Consider the following 16,986-nt stretch of genomic DNA (forward strand, 5'->3'; position numbering starts at 1 on the left):
AGTCCTAAACAAATTTGTTTCTCCACTGTTTTGTTTATTCCTCCCCTACTTTCACTTTTGATAACAGCTGAAAACTGCTTTCAATAAGGTGATTACGAAATAAATGACAAAGAAATAAAATACAAGGTGGGGCAAATAAAAGTGGCGTAGACAATTGGATACGTTTGGACATGAATGTACACACATAACCACACCCCTTGATTCGCACACTGCATGTATGCCCACTATCCTATCCATACCAGCCTCTTTGAGCACATTTACACAATCTTCATGCCTGCCAGTTATCAGCAGAGGTCAGACTGGTTATAAATCTAGCTGGCCACCCAGGTCTCGTGATATGTCAGTGTGCAATTACTTTGTGTGAGAAGCCCTCAAGTCCAAGATGTATCACAACAGTACTTACAGAACATTTCGGATGAGATTGCAGCAATTCCCGCAGTCCAGCTTCGATCCACTTTCAGAAACTTTCTTACGAGGGCCCAAAAGTGCTCAAGAGTCTAATAGTAGTCACTTTCAACATCTGCTACAGTCAGGTTAGCACTGTATTTTCCTTCCTCTGCTGTAGTTTCTTTGCACCCTGAAACTCTGTTCTCTGGGCCACTTATTTGTCCCACTCTGCACAATTTATTTCATATTTAATATGCCGTAAGCGCATGCAAATGTATTTATAGCAACACTATTTTACGGTATTAGATGCCATAGCAATATTGTTCTTTCATCATGAGCACTGCGTGGAGAACGCCTCCCCACCCTGCATTTAATTGTCATTACATTGAAAGGCAAACTCATTTCGCTGACCTTCTGACATCAGTAAGGTACTCAACTGTGCTCCAAGTGCCGGACCATGAGCAATTGCACTAACAAGGCAGTATGAGGTGGCAGCAGTCACAGTCACCATTGATGAATGCAACATACTGAGCAAGTGAGAGTGTAAAGTTCACAGATAATATCTGCCCACAAAAAATGATTGGTATCTTTCATGTATCTCTGTGCACAGAAAGAGGCTAACTGTCACTTCGACTAAACATAGTAAATTAGAGTCTTCAGACATGAAACGGAGGCTGAAATTCAACAGACTTCTCCTCTATTTTCGGTAACATATATGAATATGTTTCGGCACCCACAAAAACATAAAAATTGAAATATTGCATACCTTATCAAACAAGACTCCACACAAGCCAGCTTAACAATCTGGCTATTCACCATTACAAAACTTGATGCCATTTTAAATTAATCTTGTCCGATTCCTGAGGACAAAATATCGTGAACTATGGCTACAATCATCAGATAACCACCACCTGAAACTGCATCACAATTAATGTAGTACTCCGATCTCCATCCCTGACACCACACCCTTCCACGTGCAAGACTGATTTTTCTGTCTACTGCACACATCAAAGTATTATACAATCTGAAACCACTCTTCCAATTATGACCTTAAACTCTAGGTTTGGCAACACAGCAATTACACAGTATTTTTTTCCACTGTACAAACAGTCTCCTACCACCTCCCAGAGTCCCACCATCCAGCTGCAGAGGAGCATTGTCCTCGTAACTCGGTGGAAAATGTAATTCAGTTGCTCCAGTCACGGGTGGTACCGCGGTTTTGATGACTTTTCGTCACGCCCTGAAATGAGAAATTTCCTGCCAACTATCCTTCTCACCCCTCCCGCAGTGGTATTCCACTATCCACTGAACCTACACAATATACTCGTCCATCCTTACACAACCCTTGCTCCGAACCCCTTACCTCATGGCTCATACCCCTGCAATAGACCTAGATGCAAGACCTGTCCTGTACATCCTCTCACGGCCACCTACTCCAATCTGGTTAACTAATGTCACCTATTCCATCGAAGGCAGGGCTGCCTGTGAAACCAGTTATGTGATCTACAAGCTAGGCTGCAACCATTGTGCTGCATTCTATATGGGTATGACAATAAACAAGCTGTCTGTCCACATGAAAGGCCACCAAGAAACAAGTGGTCCACCCTGTTGCCTAAAACACTGCCAAACATGACATCCTCCATATCAATGACGGCTTCACAGCCTGCGCCATAAAGATCATTCCCACCAACACCAGCTTTTCTGAAGTGCGCATGTGAGAACTCAACCTGCAATACCTCCTATGCTCCCATAACCCTCCTTGCCTGAGCACTACACAGCTGTCAATCCACCATCACACTCAATCTTTTTATTTCTCTCCATTTCTGCTATTTCCCCCTCCCCACCTTTCACATGCCCTCTGCCTAACCTGTAGCATGTCACTGTCCCCCCCCCCCCCTCCCCACCCCAGCCTCCTCCTTACACCTTCCCATTCACCACTCCCTTCATGCACTGGTATTGCTGCTCACAGTGTGGTTTCAGTTGCCTGAGACTGTGGTGTGTATGTGTTAACGAAAACCTTAATGGCTGAAAGCTTTATTTATTTGTGACAGTCTCTTTGTTTTGCCTAAATGCGACTCGGCATATGTGCTACATGGTGAGTAGCAACTTTCCATCCCATAATTTTGTTACATTCCAGATTTTCTATTGTTTAATACATAGGACTTCCAGCAGTCCTCATCCAGAACCTCATGAGAGCAGACATAGTGGTCTGCTTTACAAATACTAAGCAACAAGACACAGAAGGTTTGCTTGGAACATTCTAAAGTGACACAGATTTGTATTCTTTCCTTCATTTACAAATGAAATAAGGCTGCAACATTATGAAAGCGGTGAACAGGCCTGCTAGTATACATTGTACGTATAAATGTCTGAAGTTAAAATTTGATTACACAGAATTGCACAGTGCCCACATTTACAGTTTAGTTTCTGTGCTATTGAACATAATTTGCAAATTGACTCCTCCATGGCATTGAGTAATTAGTTACCTGTGTTTCTCGTAGCTTCCATAACCATCAACATATGTCAGCATTTTGATGGTAGTTGTGAAATTCTTTTTACATGTAACTTAAAATGGTGATGGAAAGTTATAGAAGTACCTCAGTCTTTCAAATGCCGTTTGATGCGTGGGTAAAAAACTAATACCTCTAAGTTTGCTATCTCTATACTGAAATTGTATAACACTGCTGTTAACAGCCCCCTTTCACACCAGAAAGCTTCAAAAGATGTGAAATTCTGGCTTAAATTGAACTGAACACCTCATAGAGAGAGTTCCTAATGTTTAGGTCTATCTTGAAATAGCGTAGCATAGAAACCAACAGCATGAGCACACGGGCACTTGCCTCTCCTCTGACAACCCATATGAAAGGAGCACGACAAGCATTTCATTACACAGTTGCCTCCAGTACAACTAAGAATTGGCAACACCGTTTCAAACATCTGGTACTCTGTCAATGTGCATTTAATTTCGAGTGTGGTCCTTAACTGTTCCACTGAGTTAATTTTCTACTTCCTTTCCACCTCAATGGCCCATGCTATTAATCTTCATCTTAGATTAGGCACATCAAATTTAATTTTTTGATGCCAGGAATTCCATTCTTCAAGTAAGTAACAACTGTTACTATCTTTAGTGTTGTGTTTTTGAAGCTCAGGGACCATTATTGCAATGAGGGAGACCTGCTGCTGACAGTCTCTTAAGAGTGCTTTGCGATGAAAGAGCAATGTGAGTTATCAGTTCTAATTGCAGTGAGGACCAGCAAACTCATGGTTCTTGTTTTTCCTTTTATTTATAGGAACTGCTGACTGCTAGAAGAAATTCTTTAATACCTTTACACACTGAGTCTTCTCTCAAGCTTTATTCAGGAAACTGTTTGGGTCATACATGTGTACTTTGCAAATTTCAAGCTTCTTCACTATACAGGTGTCTCTGAAGCAGTCTGAATCTACCACCAATGATACCATTTTGAATACCCAGACAACACATGGTTTATTGCCGGACTAGGGGGTGCAGATGTTGCACAACAGCTCAAACCGAAGACAAGACTTCTTTTAGGAACTGCAACAGGCTGTAGTGTTTTCAGTTTGTGCAGATGTTCACACTTACAAAATTATCAGAGCAAATATAATATTTGTTCCATGTTGTGATCAGTGCGGTGTTGTGCTTTGTGGTAGATTGGCAGGTTTTATGTAAAAGAGAGTGCATGCAAATGTACACATGTGGACATGCCTACTTTGCTGAAGAATTTTTTTATGACTAACAAGATTTCATTACAAGACATCGAAACAAATTATCCAATGCAGAATTTTGGAAACTGAAATTGCATTTAATATGAATGGGGATGAAACTTACCTCTAGCTGTTCAAGCTAGGATATCTCAATTCAGTGGTAGCTGAGGCCATCAGATTAAAATCAACTTTTAGGTTGACGACAGCTGCATATTAACTGTTGTCTACTGAATGTTTTGTGCCTTGCACACAAGTCCTGTATAGGCAAGTGATTGCCTTTCTCTTATTTTACATGATTTTCCCCCTTCAGGAGTTTTCATTATCGAGTACAGGTTATACTTTGATTTTCAGGTTCAAATGCGATTATCATGATTAAATCTTGTGAAATCTATGTTACTGAACATTGAGGCTTGTATGAAACAATTACATTTTAGAAAACCGTGTTTTACTAGTTAGTACATACAGGAAGTAATGGAAAAAAATTGTTGGTGATCAAAATTAGAATGGATTTGGGGATACTTCCACAACTGTCAACCACCATTTCACTTGTGGCCAGTACTTCAAAAACAAAATGAAACTTTGCGAACCCAGAAATAAATACACTGAGCTAAAGTTTTCTTGAAGTGATTTATTAAACTTCACAAGAGAAAAACCTAGAATTGTACATAAATTGAACAGCACAAACCATCATTAAAATTACAAAAAACAATTAGTTAAAAAAATAAAAATCTACTCATCAAGTGGCAGTAGGAGAACACACAAATAAAAGTGTTACTTATCCAAACTTTTGGAGCCAGTGGCTCCTCCTTCCAGCAGAATAGTTCAAGGGGAATGAAGAGGGATGAAGGGAAAGGAACTGGAGTTTTTTAGAAAAAGGAATAGAGTTAGGAAAAGTCAGGCAGAACACTCAGTTTTGGGGGACACTTACCAGACTTCTTGTCCCACCCATTAACTCTCCTCCGATTCAGGTTTTTATCCGAACTCTATGCCTTTTCCTAAAACTCTCCAGTTCCTTTCCCTTCATCTCTCTTCCTTTCCCTTCAACCCTTCTGCCGGAAGAAGGAGCCACTGGCTGAGAGAGCTTGCCAAAGTGAAACCGTTTTATATGTGTGTTCTCTTTCTGCCACTTGGGGAGTAGATTTTTTAAATCTACACAATTACATTATATTGTCAAAAACTGATTATTTTCATTGGCAAAAAGGTATTGGGATGGAACACCACAAACATAGCTCCAAGCTTAGTTGAGCATATATTCAACTTCATCCATTTTAAATCTAAATCCTCGTTTTCAAACCTCCAGTGCAGTTAGATCTAAGAACCCAGTCACAACTCTCATCATGACCTAGTACTGCTGCTCACAGTGGCTAGAATTACCCGAGACTGCAGTCGAGCGCGTGAGTTGCATTTGCATGAATGTGTGTGCGAGTGCGCGTGTTTTGACAAAGGCCTTACTGGCTGAAAGCTTTACTTGTGACAGTCTTTTTGTTCTAGCTACCTGCCACTCAACATCTCCACTATACAGTGAGTAGTAACTTTCCTTTTTATAATACTGTTACATTCCATTCAGGATTTTCCATTGTTTGATTATCTATTCTCAATTTATTGAGTCAATATCTGGCACTTGTCGCCAAACAAACTTAATTCTTTGTTTCAGGAGATATTTGATGTTATAACCTGTTGTTTCAGGCAGTGATTCGGGTTTAGCTTATAATTTGAGGAATACACACTGATGTGACCAAAATCATGGGATATCTCTTAATACAGTGTCCGACCTCGTTTTGCCCAGCATGTTGCAGCAACTTTTATGGACTGAGCAAGTTGTTGGAAGTCTCCTACACAAACACTGATTGATGCTGCCTCTTTAGCCATCCATAATTACAAAACTCTTGTCGGTGCAGGAGTTTGTGCATGGACTAATCAATTATGTCCCAAAGACGTTCGATGGGATTCGTGTTGCGTGATTTGGGTAACCAAATCATTTGTTCAAACTGCTCAGAACGTTTTTTTCATACCAATTGCAAATGATTATGATCCAGTGAAAATTCCATCATAGTCTGGGGACATGAAGTCCATGAATGGCTGCAAACGTCCTCAGAGTAGCCAACCCTAACCATTTAGAGTCAATGGCTCAGTCCATTCAGTGTAAACACAGCCTACACCATTATGAAATCACCACCAGCTTTCCCAATACCTTTCAGACAACTTGGGCCTATAGCATCAGCTTTTACCAACTGAAATCTGGGTTCATATTACCAGGTCATTTTTTTCCAGCTGTCTAGGGTCCAACCAATTTGGTCATGAGCCCATGAGAGGCACTGCTGGCGATTTCATGATGTTAGCAAAGGCACTCTAGTCTGCTGCCATAGCCTATTAACCCAAATTTTGCTGGACTGTTCTAATGGATCTGTTCGTCATACGTCAAACATTGATTTCTGTAGTTATTTCATGCAGAGTTGCTTGTCTGTCAGCACTGTCAACTCTACACAAATGCTACTGCTCTCTGTCATTAAGTGAACACTGCTGGCATTGCGTTGTCCATGGTGAGAGGTAATGCCTAAAATTTGTTATTTTTGCCACACTCTTGATATTGTGGATCTGTGAATATCGAATTCTGTAACGATTTCTGAAATGGACAGTCCCATGCGACTAGCTCCCAATACCAACCAGCATTCAAAGTCTTAATTCCCATTATGCAGCCCTAATCACATTGGAAATCATTTCACATAAATCATCTGAATACAAATGACAGCCCTGTCAAGTACTGCCTTTTTATATCTTGTGTACATGATACTAGTGACATCTGTTCAAGTGCCTATTGCTATCCCATGATTTGGAGTTTTCTTAGTTGCAGGCCCATTGACAATTACAAAATGAGAACTTGTCTATATAGCAGCACTCAATGTCTGTCTTCCTCAATTACACACTGTCATTGGCCTCAATGCTGTCTATTAAATTGTGTATCTGTAATCCTGAATTAAGTATGGTTGGTGGTCAAAGTAACACCGAAACAAATCTGCGCACATGACCTCTGAAATCTTAAATTACTGCCAGATATACACATGTGAACAAAAAACTGATCAATGGTCGTTTTGTGGATTAATTGTGGAACATACATTATATAGTTTGAAAGACTGATGGCTTTCCAGTTAAATGACATCGGTAGATTTTTCACAACCAGATTTTAAAACACTTTTTCGGGAGGATGGATTAATTGGCCCTACATGGCACTGTCTAGTATATACTGATTGATGTTTAGTATGTACTGTTAAGTGGTAAGGTTCAACTGAGAGCCAGCAGAGCTGTAAAAGTTTTGGTCTACGAATGGTCAGTAACCATGATGGTCAGTAACCATGATGGTCAAAGTATACCCAGTTTATGGTATTGTTATATGATCTGACACATTATTTGCCCTTTTTGTGGTACAAGAACTGGTCTGGTTTGTGTTACATGAATTTTATGTTACTTCCTCAAATGTAATGCTAAATGTGTCAAAATCTGCTGTTGCACTGAGAGATGGATTACATTAGATGGACTTGTTAATATACACAGTATTAATTCCATTCTAGACTGTTTATGTATTCAATGTTGTTGCCCATTACAGAGAGATGCTACTAACAGATCTTAAGAGCTATGTTGCATGTATAGATCATGTTTGTGTTACATGCAATGCATACTTCTTAAGGCTCATTCACACTGGCCGTCATGTCTTGGCGCATCGAAACATGTTTTAACTTATTCCATACGGCGGCATTCACACTGGCCATCACATCAGAGCACCCTCAAGGTTTCTCAGGAACAAAGTTTTGATGGATCACATCTTTGTTCATTGCCCTTCACATGATTCCAGGCTTATTTCCTTCTGATACACAGCCATGCTGTCATCCTCCAATCTCCGTTTCATCATGCATTCATTAGTTTGTGGTTTCCGTGGTCGATATCAGTTTTTGGTCTACGTTTTTACTATTTATTCTTTGTTATTCATTAGACTGTGAACTGGTCAGCCATGAGAGCTGTGATCACGATTTGAACTGATTTGCTGTGACATGAAGCACTGTGCGACTACACCCTCACGAGATGGTGCTGTAACGGTCTGTGTGAATTGGCCTTTATTCCCAAGCAGTACTTCAGTGAAAGTTAACATCACAGAGGCTTAGCTTTAAGAGATAGTAATTAATTTACTCAATTGTAAACAAATATCTAACTGAAGCCAGTGAAAGAGTTTGGGAACTAATATACATTTGTATCTGCATCACACTCTATAAATACCTGCTAGGTGCATAACTGAGGGTGTTTCCCCACTGAACCACACATTGTGGTCACTTTCCCCTCCATTCAAATTTGTAGTGCAGAAAGAATTATTGTTTAAAAGCTTACATGCATATTGCTCTAATTTGTCTAATTTCATCTTTGCAGACAAGATAGGAGTACAATGTAGGGCAGATAGTAATGCATTGTGAGATTCTTCACTTCACTAATTGTTCTTAGAACTCTTTAATTCTGCCTGTATGGAATAGTTGGTATCTATTACAGTCTACAGTTCAGGCTAACCAGTATTTGCTCGATTGATGCTTTTACATTCATTCAGTATTGTCTTTGCAAAATGCCGTGCCCTATAGAAGCACAGTTGACAGGGCAAGCAAGGGGAAAGAGGTAGGGGCCCGTGGGCAGGCACTGTAGGGGAAGTGCTGCTCTAAACTGAAGCCTACGCTCACAGGTTTTTTTAAAATATTAAGTGGAGCCTCTCCACACCAACACTTGCATGGTGACTATTCAGAAAGATCTGTTACCCTCCTTTGATTAGTATCTAAAAAAATTTCACTCAAAATGCAGCGATTTGTTTCCACTTGGCTTCTTAACCATTTGTAACTTTCAGAGAAGTGTCAGGAGTAGCGAATTTTGAGTGAAACTTACACATTTCTCTAGTTGCCATGTTAAAATTTGCTTCTTGTGGCAAAACACAGAGGGATGACACTGTATACTCCACTAACATGTTGTGTAAACACAAATGCGAGACAACTCAAACAGTAGTTTATTAAGTGAAGAACTGAGAAAAAGTAAAGTCAGTAGCTTATTAGAAATGCACTTCCTCCATATAAAATAAACTTATATTGTCTTCACTTATGTTGTTCCACAACCCATAGCATTTCTCATTTCACCAGCTATCGACAGTCCCTAAAAATAACTGCAGCCATTTTTGGTGAAATGTATCAACACAGTAGATAGTGAACTTTGGCACAACCATATAGTAGTGTGCTATCATTTTCAAAAATCTCAAACAGTTTATGAAATATGAGGAGTGTAGTGAATATTTCATTCTGGATTTATCACTGGCACGGCACAACTGCAAATGAGTGTGCCGCATCAAATCAATTCTCTTGTGATTGGTGACAGAGACCTCCACCCAAGTATGTAGAAAATTTCAAGATGTTAACTAAATTTCATGTGTAGCAACATATTACATAATTTGCACCTAATGTAAAATCATGGCAACCAAGTAGTTTCTGTAAAATCATTTGAGAAAGATTGCAGGGCATGAGCCTCGATTCTGTCATTGCCGACCGACTCAAAGGTTGCAAACACTTTAGCATCCTGTCCCAAACAAACGAGTGAACTTTCTCAGCACTTTGGATGGTAACTGCACATCAGCTATCTTATCCTGCACAAACTATATGAATCCCATGCATCAGGGTAATGTTTTACAATGGGTTCCAAGTGTTGTGTAAGGCATTGCCTGTATACACTTGTTGCCTTTTCCCATTATCTTGCCAATCAAGTCTGACACCTGCATTCACTGAGTCTATGTGACCACTGTATTTCATACACAAATATTTGGGTGTAACAATTACAGTATAGTCGTTTTCTTATTTTGTATAGTGGCCAATTTTACATTTCTGAACATTTAAATCGAGTTGCCACTCCCTTTAAAACTTTGAAAAAAAAAGCTGCACAAATATCCAGTCAGATCCTCATAACATTTCAGACAGTACTACACTATCAATAATCATTTGCAAAATTTCCAATGTTACAGTTAATATTGTCTGCAAACTTATTAATATGCAACTTTAATAGTTAAAATCCAACAAACTTTGTTGTTAGTCTAACTGGAGAACCAAAATAATTGGAAAACTAAGTAGCATTTTATAGTAAAGCTAAATGCCTGAAAAACCATGGTAAAATTTTGGGAGGTCTTAGACATTACCCCCTCCTCTCTTTTATTGTTTTACCTGTCTGACAGAGGCTTAGGCTTTAACTGTTATTTTCAAACATTTAGGATGAAATCTTTAATATGAATCGATTCATGTTGATAAATCTACTCGAGACAATCTAAAATGCCTGATCATGCAGTACTTCCTCCGCACCTACAGCACTTTGACACTGTTGCTATGCTAAAGACCTAGACACAGTAACATACATTATGTGACCAAAGGTACTAGAACACTTCACTGAAAATGACTTACAAGTTCGTGGCGCCTTCCATTGGTAATGCTGGAATTCCATACAGCCTTGATGACAGCTTTCACTCTCGCAGACATAAGTTCAATCAGGTGCTGGAAGGTTTCATGGGAATGGCAGCCCAGTCTTCACAGACTGCTGCAGTGAGGAGAGGTGTCAATGTTGGTCAGTGAGGCCTGACATGAAGTCGGCATTCCCAAAGGTGTTCTATAGGATTCAGGTCAGGACTGAGCAGATCAGTCCATTACAGGTATGTTATTGTCGTGCAACCACTTCGCCATGGGCCGCGCATTATAAACAAGTGCCCGATCATGTTGAATGATGCAACTGCCATCTCCGAATTGCTCTTCAACAGAGTGAAGCAATAAGGTGCTTAAAACATCAATGTAGGCCTGTGCCATGATAGCATCACACCAAACAACAAGGGGGTGCAAACCCTCCTCCATGAAAAACATGAGCACACCGTAACACCACGGCCTCCGTATTTTACTGTTGGTACTACACACGCTGGCAGATGATGTTTACCGGGCATTCGGTATACCCACAACCTGCCATTGGATCGCCACATTGTGTACTGTGATCCATCACTCCAAACAGTATTTTTCCACAGTTCAATTGTCCAATGTGTATGCTCCTTACACCGTGCAAGGCATTGCCTGTCATTTATTGGCGTAATGTGTGACTAATGAGCAGCTGCTCGACTATGAAATCCTACAATTGTAGGTCATAATGATGGGTCTCTAAGCTCTCCCAAACGTATATTTCCTCCGGCCAACGAGAAGTACAGCCACTCAGCTCCTCTATCACCAAGGAAGTGCAGCAGAGAAGAGTGTCACTAGTCACATGCTCTTCCTGCATGGAACGCATGGTTGCAACTCTACGCCTATGTTATTACAGGAAGGCATGGTTAAATTTCTCAAAATCCTCTCCAAAAATCTAGATCTCAAATCGCACAATACTGAATCCACTGATTCTTCAGCCCATCTATAGGAAATAACGGCTGCTGGTCAGATATTTCCAATTCCCTTTTATAGTGGTAGCCACCCAACCACAAAACTACTCAACAAACTGAAGTATAAGCAAACACTGCTTCCATGCCATCCACTGAAGCTGCAGTTCAACAATACAACTGCAAAGTTTTTGATCAGGTGCAGCAGTGGATCGGAAACTTTACCACACTGAAAACCCCCTCCTACCAAGAGGTTTCTTCAGCTGGATTGACAAGGTTAGTGTGCGTGTAGGCAAGCAAGACCATTCTGCGTTAACTGTGCACACAATTTGAAGCCAATGCCCAAACACTGACGACAATTCTGATATAGAAGACTAATTATAAGCTGGACGAGCCCCTTGCAGTACCATTGTGTGAACTAGCTGAGGTGACAGAAGAAGTTAAATCAATGTAATATTTTACCACATTATGGATTTTTACTAATAAAATTTTAATATTAATCCTTCAATTACAATTTTTTTTCACTTTAAAACAGCAATATCACTTTTCAACCTGGAACTTCCACAGTCCCTGACACTTTGCCTGAAGCTTCCATTGTCACATACTGAGTCCTCTGGACCTTCTACTACCCAACAAACATTACACACACCACCAACAGTCGAATAGAGATAAGTGAAAGAACTGAACGATATCATACGTCCATAGTTCACTATAAAGCTTATCTGTCCATTGCATTCATACTTATCACTAAATGCCTTCTTAGTTTTCCAGATGTACAATCTGCTCTATGTGATCACCTAGTCCTGGACTTCGCTTTCTTTCATTTCACAGGATGTACTACATACAGATTTCATATTATCTTTCTATTCAAAACAAGAAAAATGAAATCTAATGCTCTTTCACACTGTCAAAATTTTTTTCTCTGGGCAACATGTATGTTTTTGAGTGGGTGGGCACTTTCGACATTTTCACAGATGGGCCAAAAAATACTGCTGCTTTTCAGCGTGCCCTAGTATGAACAGTACTTATTAGAAAAACAAACCTGACTGTATTTAGTGGAAAATTTTGTCTACTTGTTTTTCGAAGGTGACCCCTGGGCACAGAATACGGTTTACAAGATATAATCAAGAAACTGAGAAAGTGTGAAAAATTTGAGTTTTTTGCATGTTTTGGTGTGAAACCAACCTCCCAAATGGCAATAAATATGAAATTTGCATTCAGTGACCCAAAAAACATGTAGAATTCCTGAGAAACATAACTTCTACAGCTCAATATCTTAACGGGGGGAAAAATATCACCATTTGTACAACAAGCACAAATTAAAAATTAACTATCTACTGTAGTATCAGTTAAATACAGCTGAATATAAACTTATAAAAATCATTAGTGGCTTACCTATTTTCTCCACATTCACAGAACATGGTGTTAGTGTTATCTTCAAATCTGTTTTCTGCTTTTGACTCGACATGGGGAGTGGTGCAATGCCTTTGGGTGCCTGAAGGAAAATTGTTTGCACATACAGAACAGCAACAAATGCTGTAAAATGCATTTATAGTTAACAGATTTCCTTGTAAACTAAACAAATTTTTATTTTTATTTTACACAAAATGGTAATGTCCATTTTGACAATGTGAATTTTGGAAGACAGGTCTCATTGCATTAATGTACAGATTGCTTTGATAAATGCAAGTGAATTTTGTCAGAATACATTTGTTGCTAGCACCACCAACCCAGCCCCCATATGGGAAGTCACATGCTCTGCCTGTCACAGGCCAGAACAATATGGGGAGTGGGAGTAACACCTCTCCAATAAACCATGGACCCATTGGCTTAACTGGTACAGCCTTGTAAAGATATCTTGCCAGTTACAGCAAAGTCACCAACAGCAGATCCAGCTGAGTAGCAGTCATTCGGAACGGCGAAAGAGGGAACACTCCATTGTGAGGATAATACAGAAGCAGTCTTATAGAAGCTCATAAGGGTTGCAGCCTCCACCATTCTTCTCACGTTGTGTACATGATCGCATCAGACATTTATGTGACTTGTGATACTCAAGAAATGAAAAATTGCTGGTATGATTAATGACATCTACTAAAGCAAAGAAAAAGGTCAGACAATGTGGTACTGGAAGTACATTAAATACTGGAGCTTTGAGTGTGTGGGGAATCAACAAACAGCAAGAGTTAAAACAAAAATTAAAATTTAAATTGAATTAGCAGTGATTAAAAGAAAAAAGTTCCAGGAATATGGAATTATTGCATATTCCATATTCAAAAGTGGCATAGATAAAGACAAGCATTAGCTATAGTTTGAAACTTAATAAAGGAATTGAAATTAACATTTGTAACTTTATGCATATTACCAGGAGAACAATGCCTAGATACAAATTAACAGGAGACTACCTGACTTGCTGTAAATGTCAAGGCAGGTCAACAAGAAATGGACACAGCAACAGTTACAAGAAGAACTTCACAAAATCCATATATAAAATTTGTGGAAAAAAATAGGAATGTTTTAGGGGACTTCTGAATAAGGACAGGAAAAGCCACAGCTGAACAGGTTTCACAAAACAATGGAAAAGTAATACTTAACTGTATCAGACAACATTTAATAGACATTCCTATATCTCTTTCAGAATTAAAAGTAGCTTCTTTGAACACGAAAATATCTAAATATACATTGAAAAAAAATGAATAAAACATATAATTTCATCCAAGGAAAATTCAAATGAGGAAACTAATGAATACAAGACAGAATGCTGGTCACTACTCACCTTCATCAGGAGAAATGTTTAGAACTGCCAACAGACACACACGAAATTGATAACATTATGGAGTGGGGAAAGTTGAAAAAGAGGAAGGGCAGGTTACTCATACTGCTGAATGAGAGGATTATGTGTATGGCATATCTGGTGAAGCTCTGAAAGACAAGCAGCATCACTGTTTAATGGAGACAGAAGAAAGGGGACATAACTCAGTAGAATTCAGTTTTGGGCTTTTCTGTTACCCATTAAATGTAAGAAAATTTCTGAACTTTAGTTGTCTATAAATGAGGAAGGTGGCGTCTGTGTCTGTGTCAATAAAATAAATTTAAAAATTGTGGAGAAGGGCAAAACTGTACAAGAAGCCTATGTATCAATGTTATTTACATGTGTTTTGATACTTCAGTTTTTTTTTATGCTACTCCTCTTCAGAGGTGGTATGAGTGGAGTTAATCAGCAGAAATCCAGACATCACAGCAAGCGCTACATATTTGTCAGTTCCATAAGGACTGCCAAGGGGAAACTCCGTACTTCCCATTTAAGAGTGTCTACATGGACATTCAGAGACAATAATAAAACAGGAGTACCATGTAAAATGGAAGTTGATGACTTAACAGTCAGAGTTTTGCTTTTAGCCACGAAAGTACACCAGGCTTTTTGACTGTTTCGGAATAAAATAAAGCAAACAAGGACAGCCACTGTAACTGAACATCTTTAATTAACATAACAGAAGTTTTAAAAAAAATATATTTATTTTTTTCCTTCGGTGTGACAGTACTGAAGGCAGAGATGTTGCAGGCTGAGAAATATGGGGAAATAGTGCACACTGTAAGGTAAATGAAAGACCGCAAGTTAATTTGCATTTTATTGATTTCATATATCACTGTGTTTAAAGATAATATGTTGAAGGAAGTTAAGGAGGACAAGTTTCATGAAAGGAACAGTGTTTTACATTGACTTTTAACAAGTACCAGGAGGTGAAGGGTAACGCATGCTAGAAAATTTTTCTTAGAGTTCTCACTGCAGGAAATTAGCACTTTAATACTTGCAGAGTCTGAGTAGTTCATTCCTGTAAACTTTAATGTGTGTGTCTATATATACATATAAAGCAGACCAGATGATGCTAAGAACAATATACAAATGGATGAAAGTGTTCAGAGTGAGACATTTGCTCTATTAACCACACATTTTACAGGGTAGGAAAGATACTGTAAAATAATTTCATCAGAAGCAATAGACAACACAGCACCTAACAAAATAGTTGCACAAACATACATACATTTGTAGAACCAGTAACAGAAGTCTTGTTATGAATTCAGGGCAAGAAATATGAGGTAGTATTTTTGAAGATTAAGGTATTTTTCCTTTAAGATATGGATAACTTTTGTACTTACAGAATAACATTATTACATCAAATTGTAATCTAATGGATGAATGTAATATGTTTTGATATATGAGAGTGGCAGCTGTATCAGATCTCAAACAATAGTGCAAACAAAGGATATTGGAGCATAGCAGAGGTCCACATTTATGACTAATAATGTGAGCTAATACACAATTAAACTGAAAGAGTAGTGCAAAAGGGCATTTTGGGTCTAATGAGACATTTTTATATACTGCAAGTTTGTAATGGACCAATTTATTAATTTTATTTGTGCCCACCAATATTGGATTAGAGTCCTGTCTACCACAAACTTTCACAAATTGTGGTATTTTCTTTAGGTGTGGAAGCTGTCCAAGGTAAAAATTACACCAAACAAATGTCTACCACATCACAAACCTACAGAAGAACACAGTTGGTGTGGGAGAGACTTTCAAATATATGACAATATCAAGCTGACAGTACAATTGGTATTTTAGTTTGAGTTATCGGAGAAACATACCACTGAACAGATGAAAAAAACTGGGAAAGAAAGAAAACACATATTAAGAACTAAGTAAAGCCATTAATACAGATTATATCCTGACCTTGAATTTAAAATTATTTGGTGCAAGTTTAGGCAGCTCATTTTTCTTCTGGGTAGTAGCAGTTTGATTTAATTTTGCTGTTCTGCTCATAGACCGTGTTACACGTACAGCAGAGGTAGCTGGTTTTGCTGGTAGAATATCCAGCTTCTTCGATGACTTTGTTTTAAGTGGAGCATCCGTTCTAAAAGGTGACCTTGTTTTGTAAGGTGATCCAATGTTATGACGAACTTGACTCACAATAAATGGCTTTCTCTTTGTTTTATTTTTCTTTTCGGCTTCCTCTCTGGTCCTTTTCCAAGCCTCCAGCTGTCTCGCACGAACATCTTTCACAGCTGAAAAAGAACTAAGACATGAAGAAAAGTTCTTTCACAGCAGGCCTGAAGCACATGATAGTCAACATTATGGGAAAGACTTGTTTGTACCATTTTTTTTAAAGAAATGACTTTACAGGCCACAATTTAAAAATATAGACTAAAACTGATCAATCTGGAAAATATACACTTTTACAGATTTTACTGACCACTTTCAATCATTGCAACTGCCTTTCAACAAATTACTGGTAAGGAACATAAAATACCTATTACTAAAACAGGACTTTCTAAGTTAAAGTTTGCAGTTAGTTTACATTAAAGGAAGCATTTACTACTAAAGCTTTAATTTATAATGAAGGCATTAATATTGTTCCATCATTATGCAACTTCTCAAAACTAGTTGACACCTTACATGTACATAACAAGTCTCAAAT

At 38.6% G+C, this 16,986-nt stretch overlaps 1 protein-coding gene across 2 annotated transcripts in view; it reads right to left on the reverse strand.

Moving 5' to 3' along the window:
- The window catches only part of LOC126353910 (disks large-associated protein 5-like), a 185,127-nt gene that overhangs the window by 117,061 nt on the left and 51,080 nt on the right, over positions 1–16,986 (reverse strand). For both annotated transcript variants that reach the window (XM_050003140.1, XM_050003142.1), the window contains exons 2-3: positions 16,242–16,573; positions 12,908–13,007 (exon numbers count right to left, since the gene is read on the reverse strand). In XM_050003140.1, the coding sequence (XP_049859097.1) occupies positions 12,908–13,007; positions 16,242–16,573 (432 nt within the window). The remainder of the gene's footprint in view (positions 1–12,907; positions 13,008–16,241; positions 16,574–16,986) is intronic.

This window comes from Schistocerca gregaria, chromosome 3 (assembly GCF_023897955.1).
Source record: "Schistocerca gregaria isolate iqSchGreg1 chromosome 3, iqSchGreg1.2, whole genome shotgun sequence".
NCBI classification, from domain to species: Eukaryota; Metazoa; Arthropoda; class Insecta; order Orthoptera; family Acrididae; genus Schistocerca; species Schistocerca gregaria.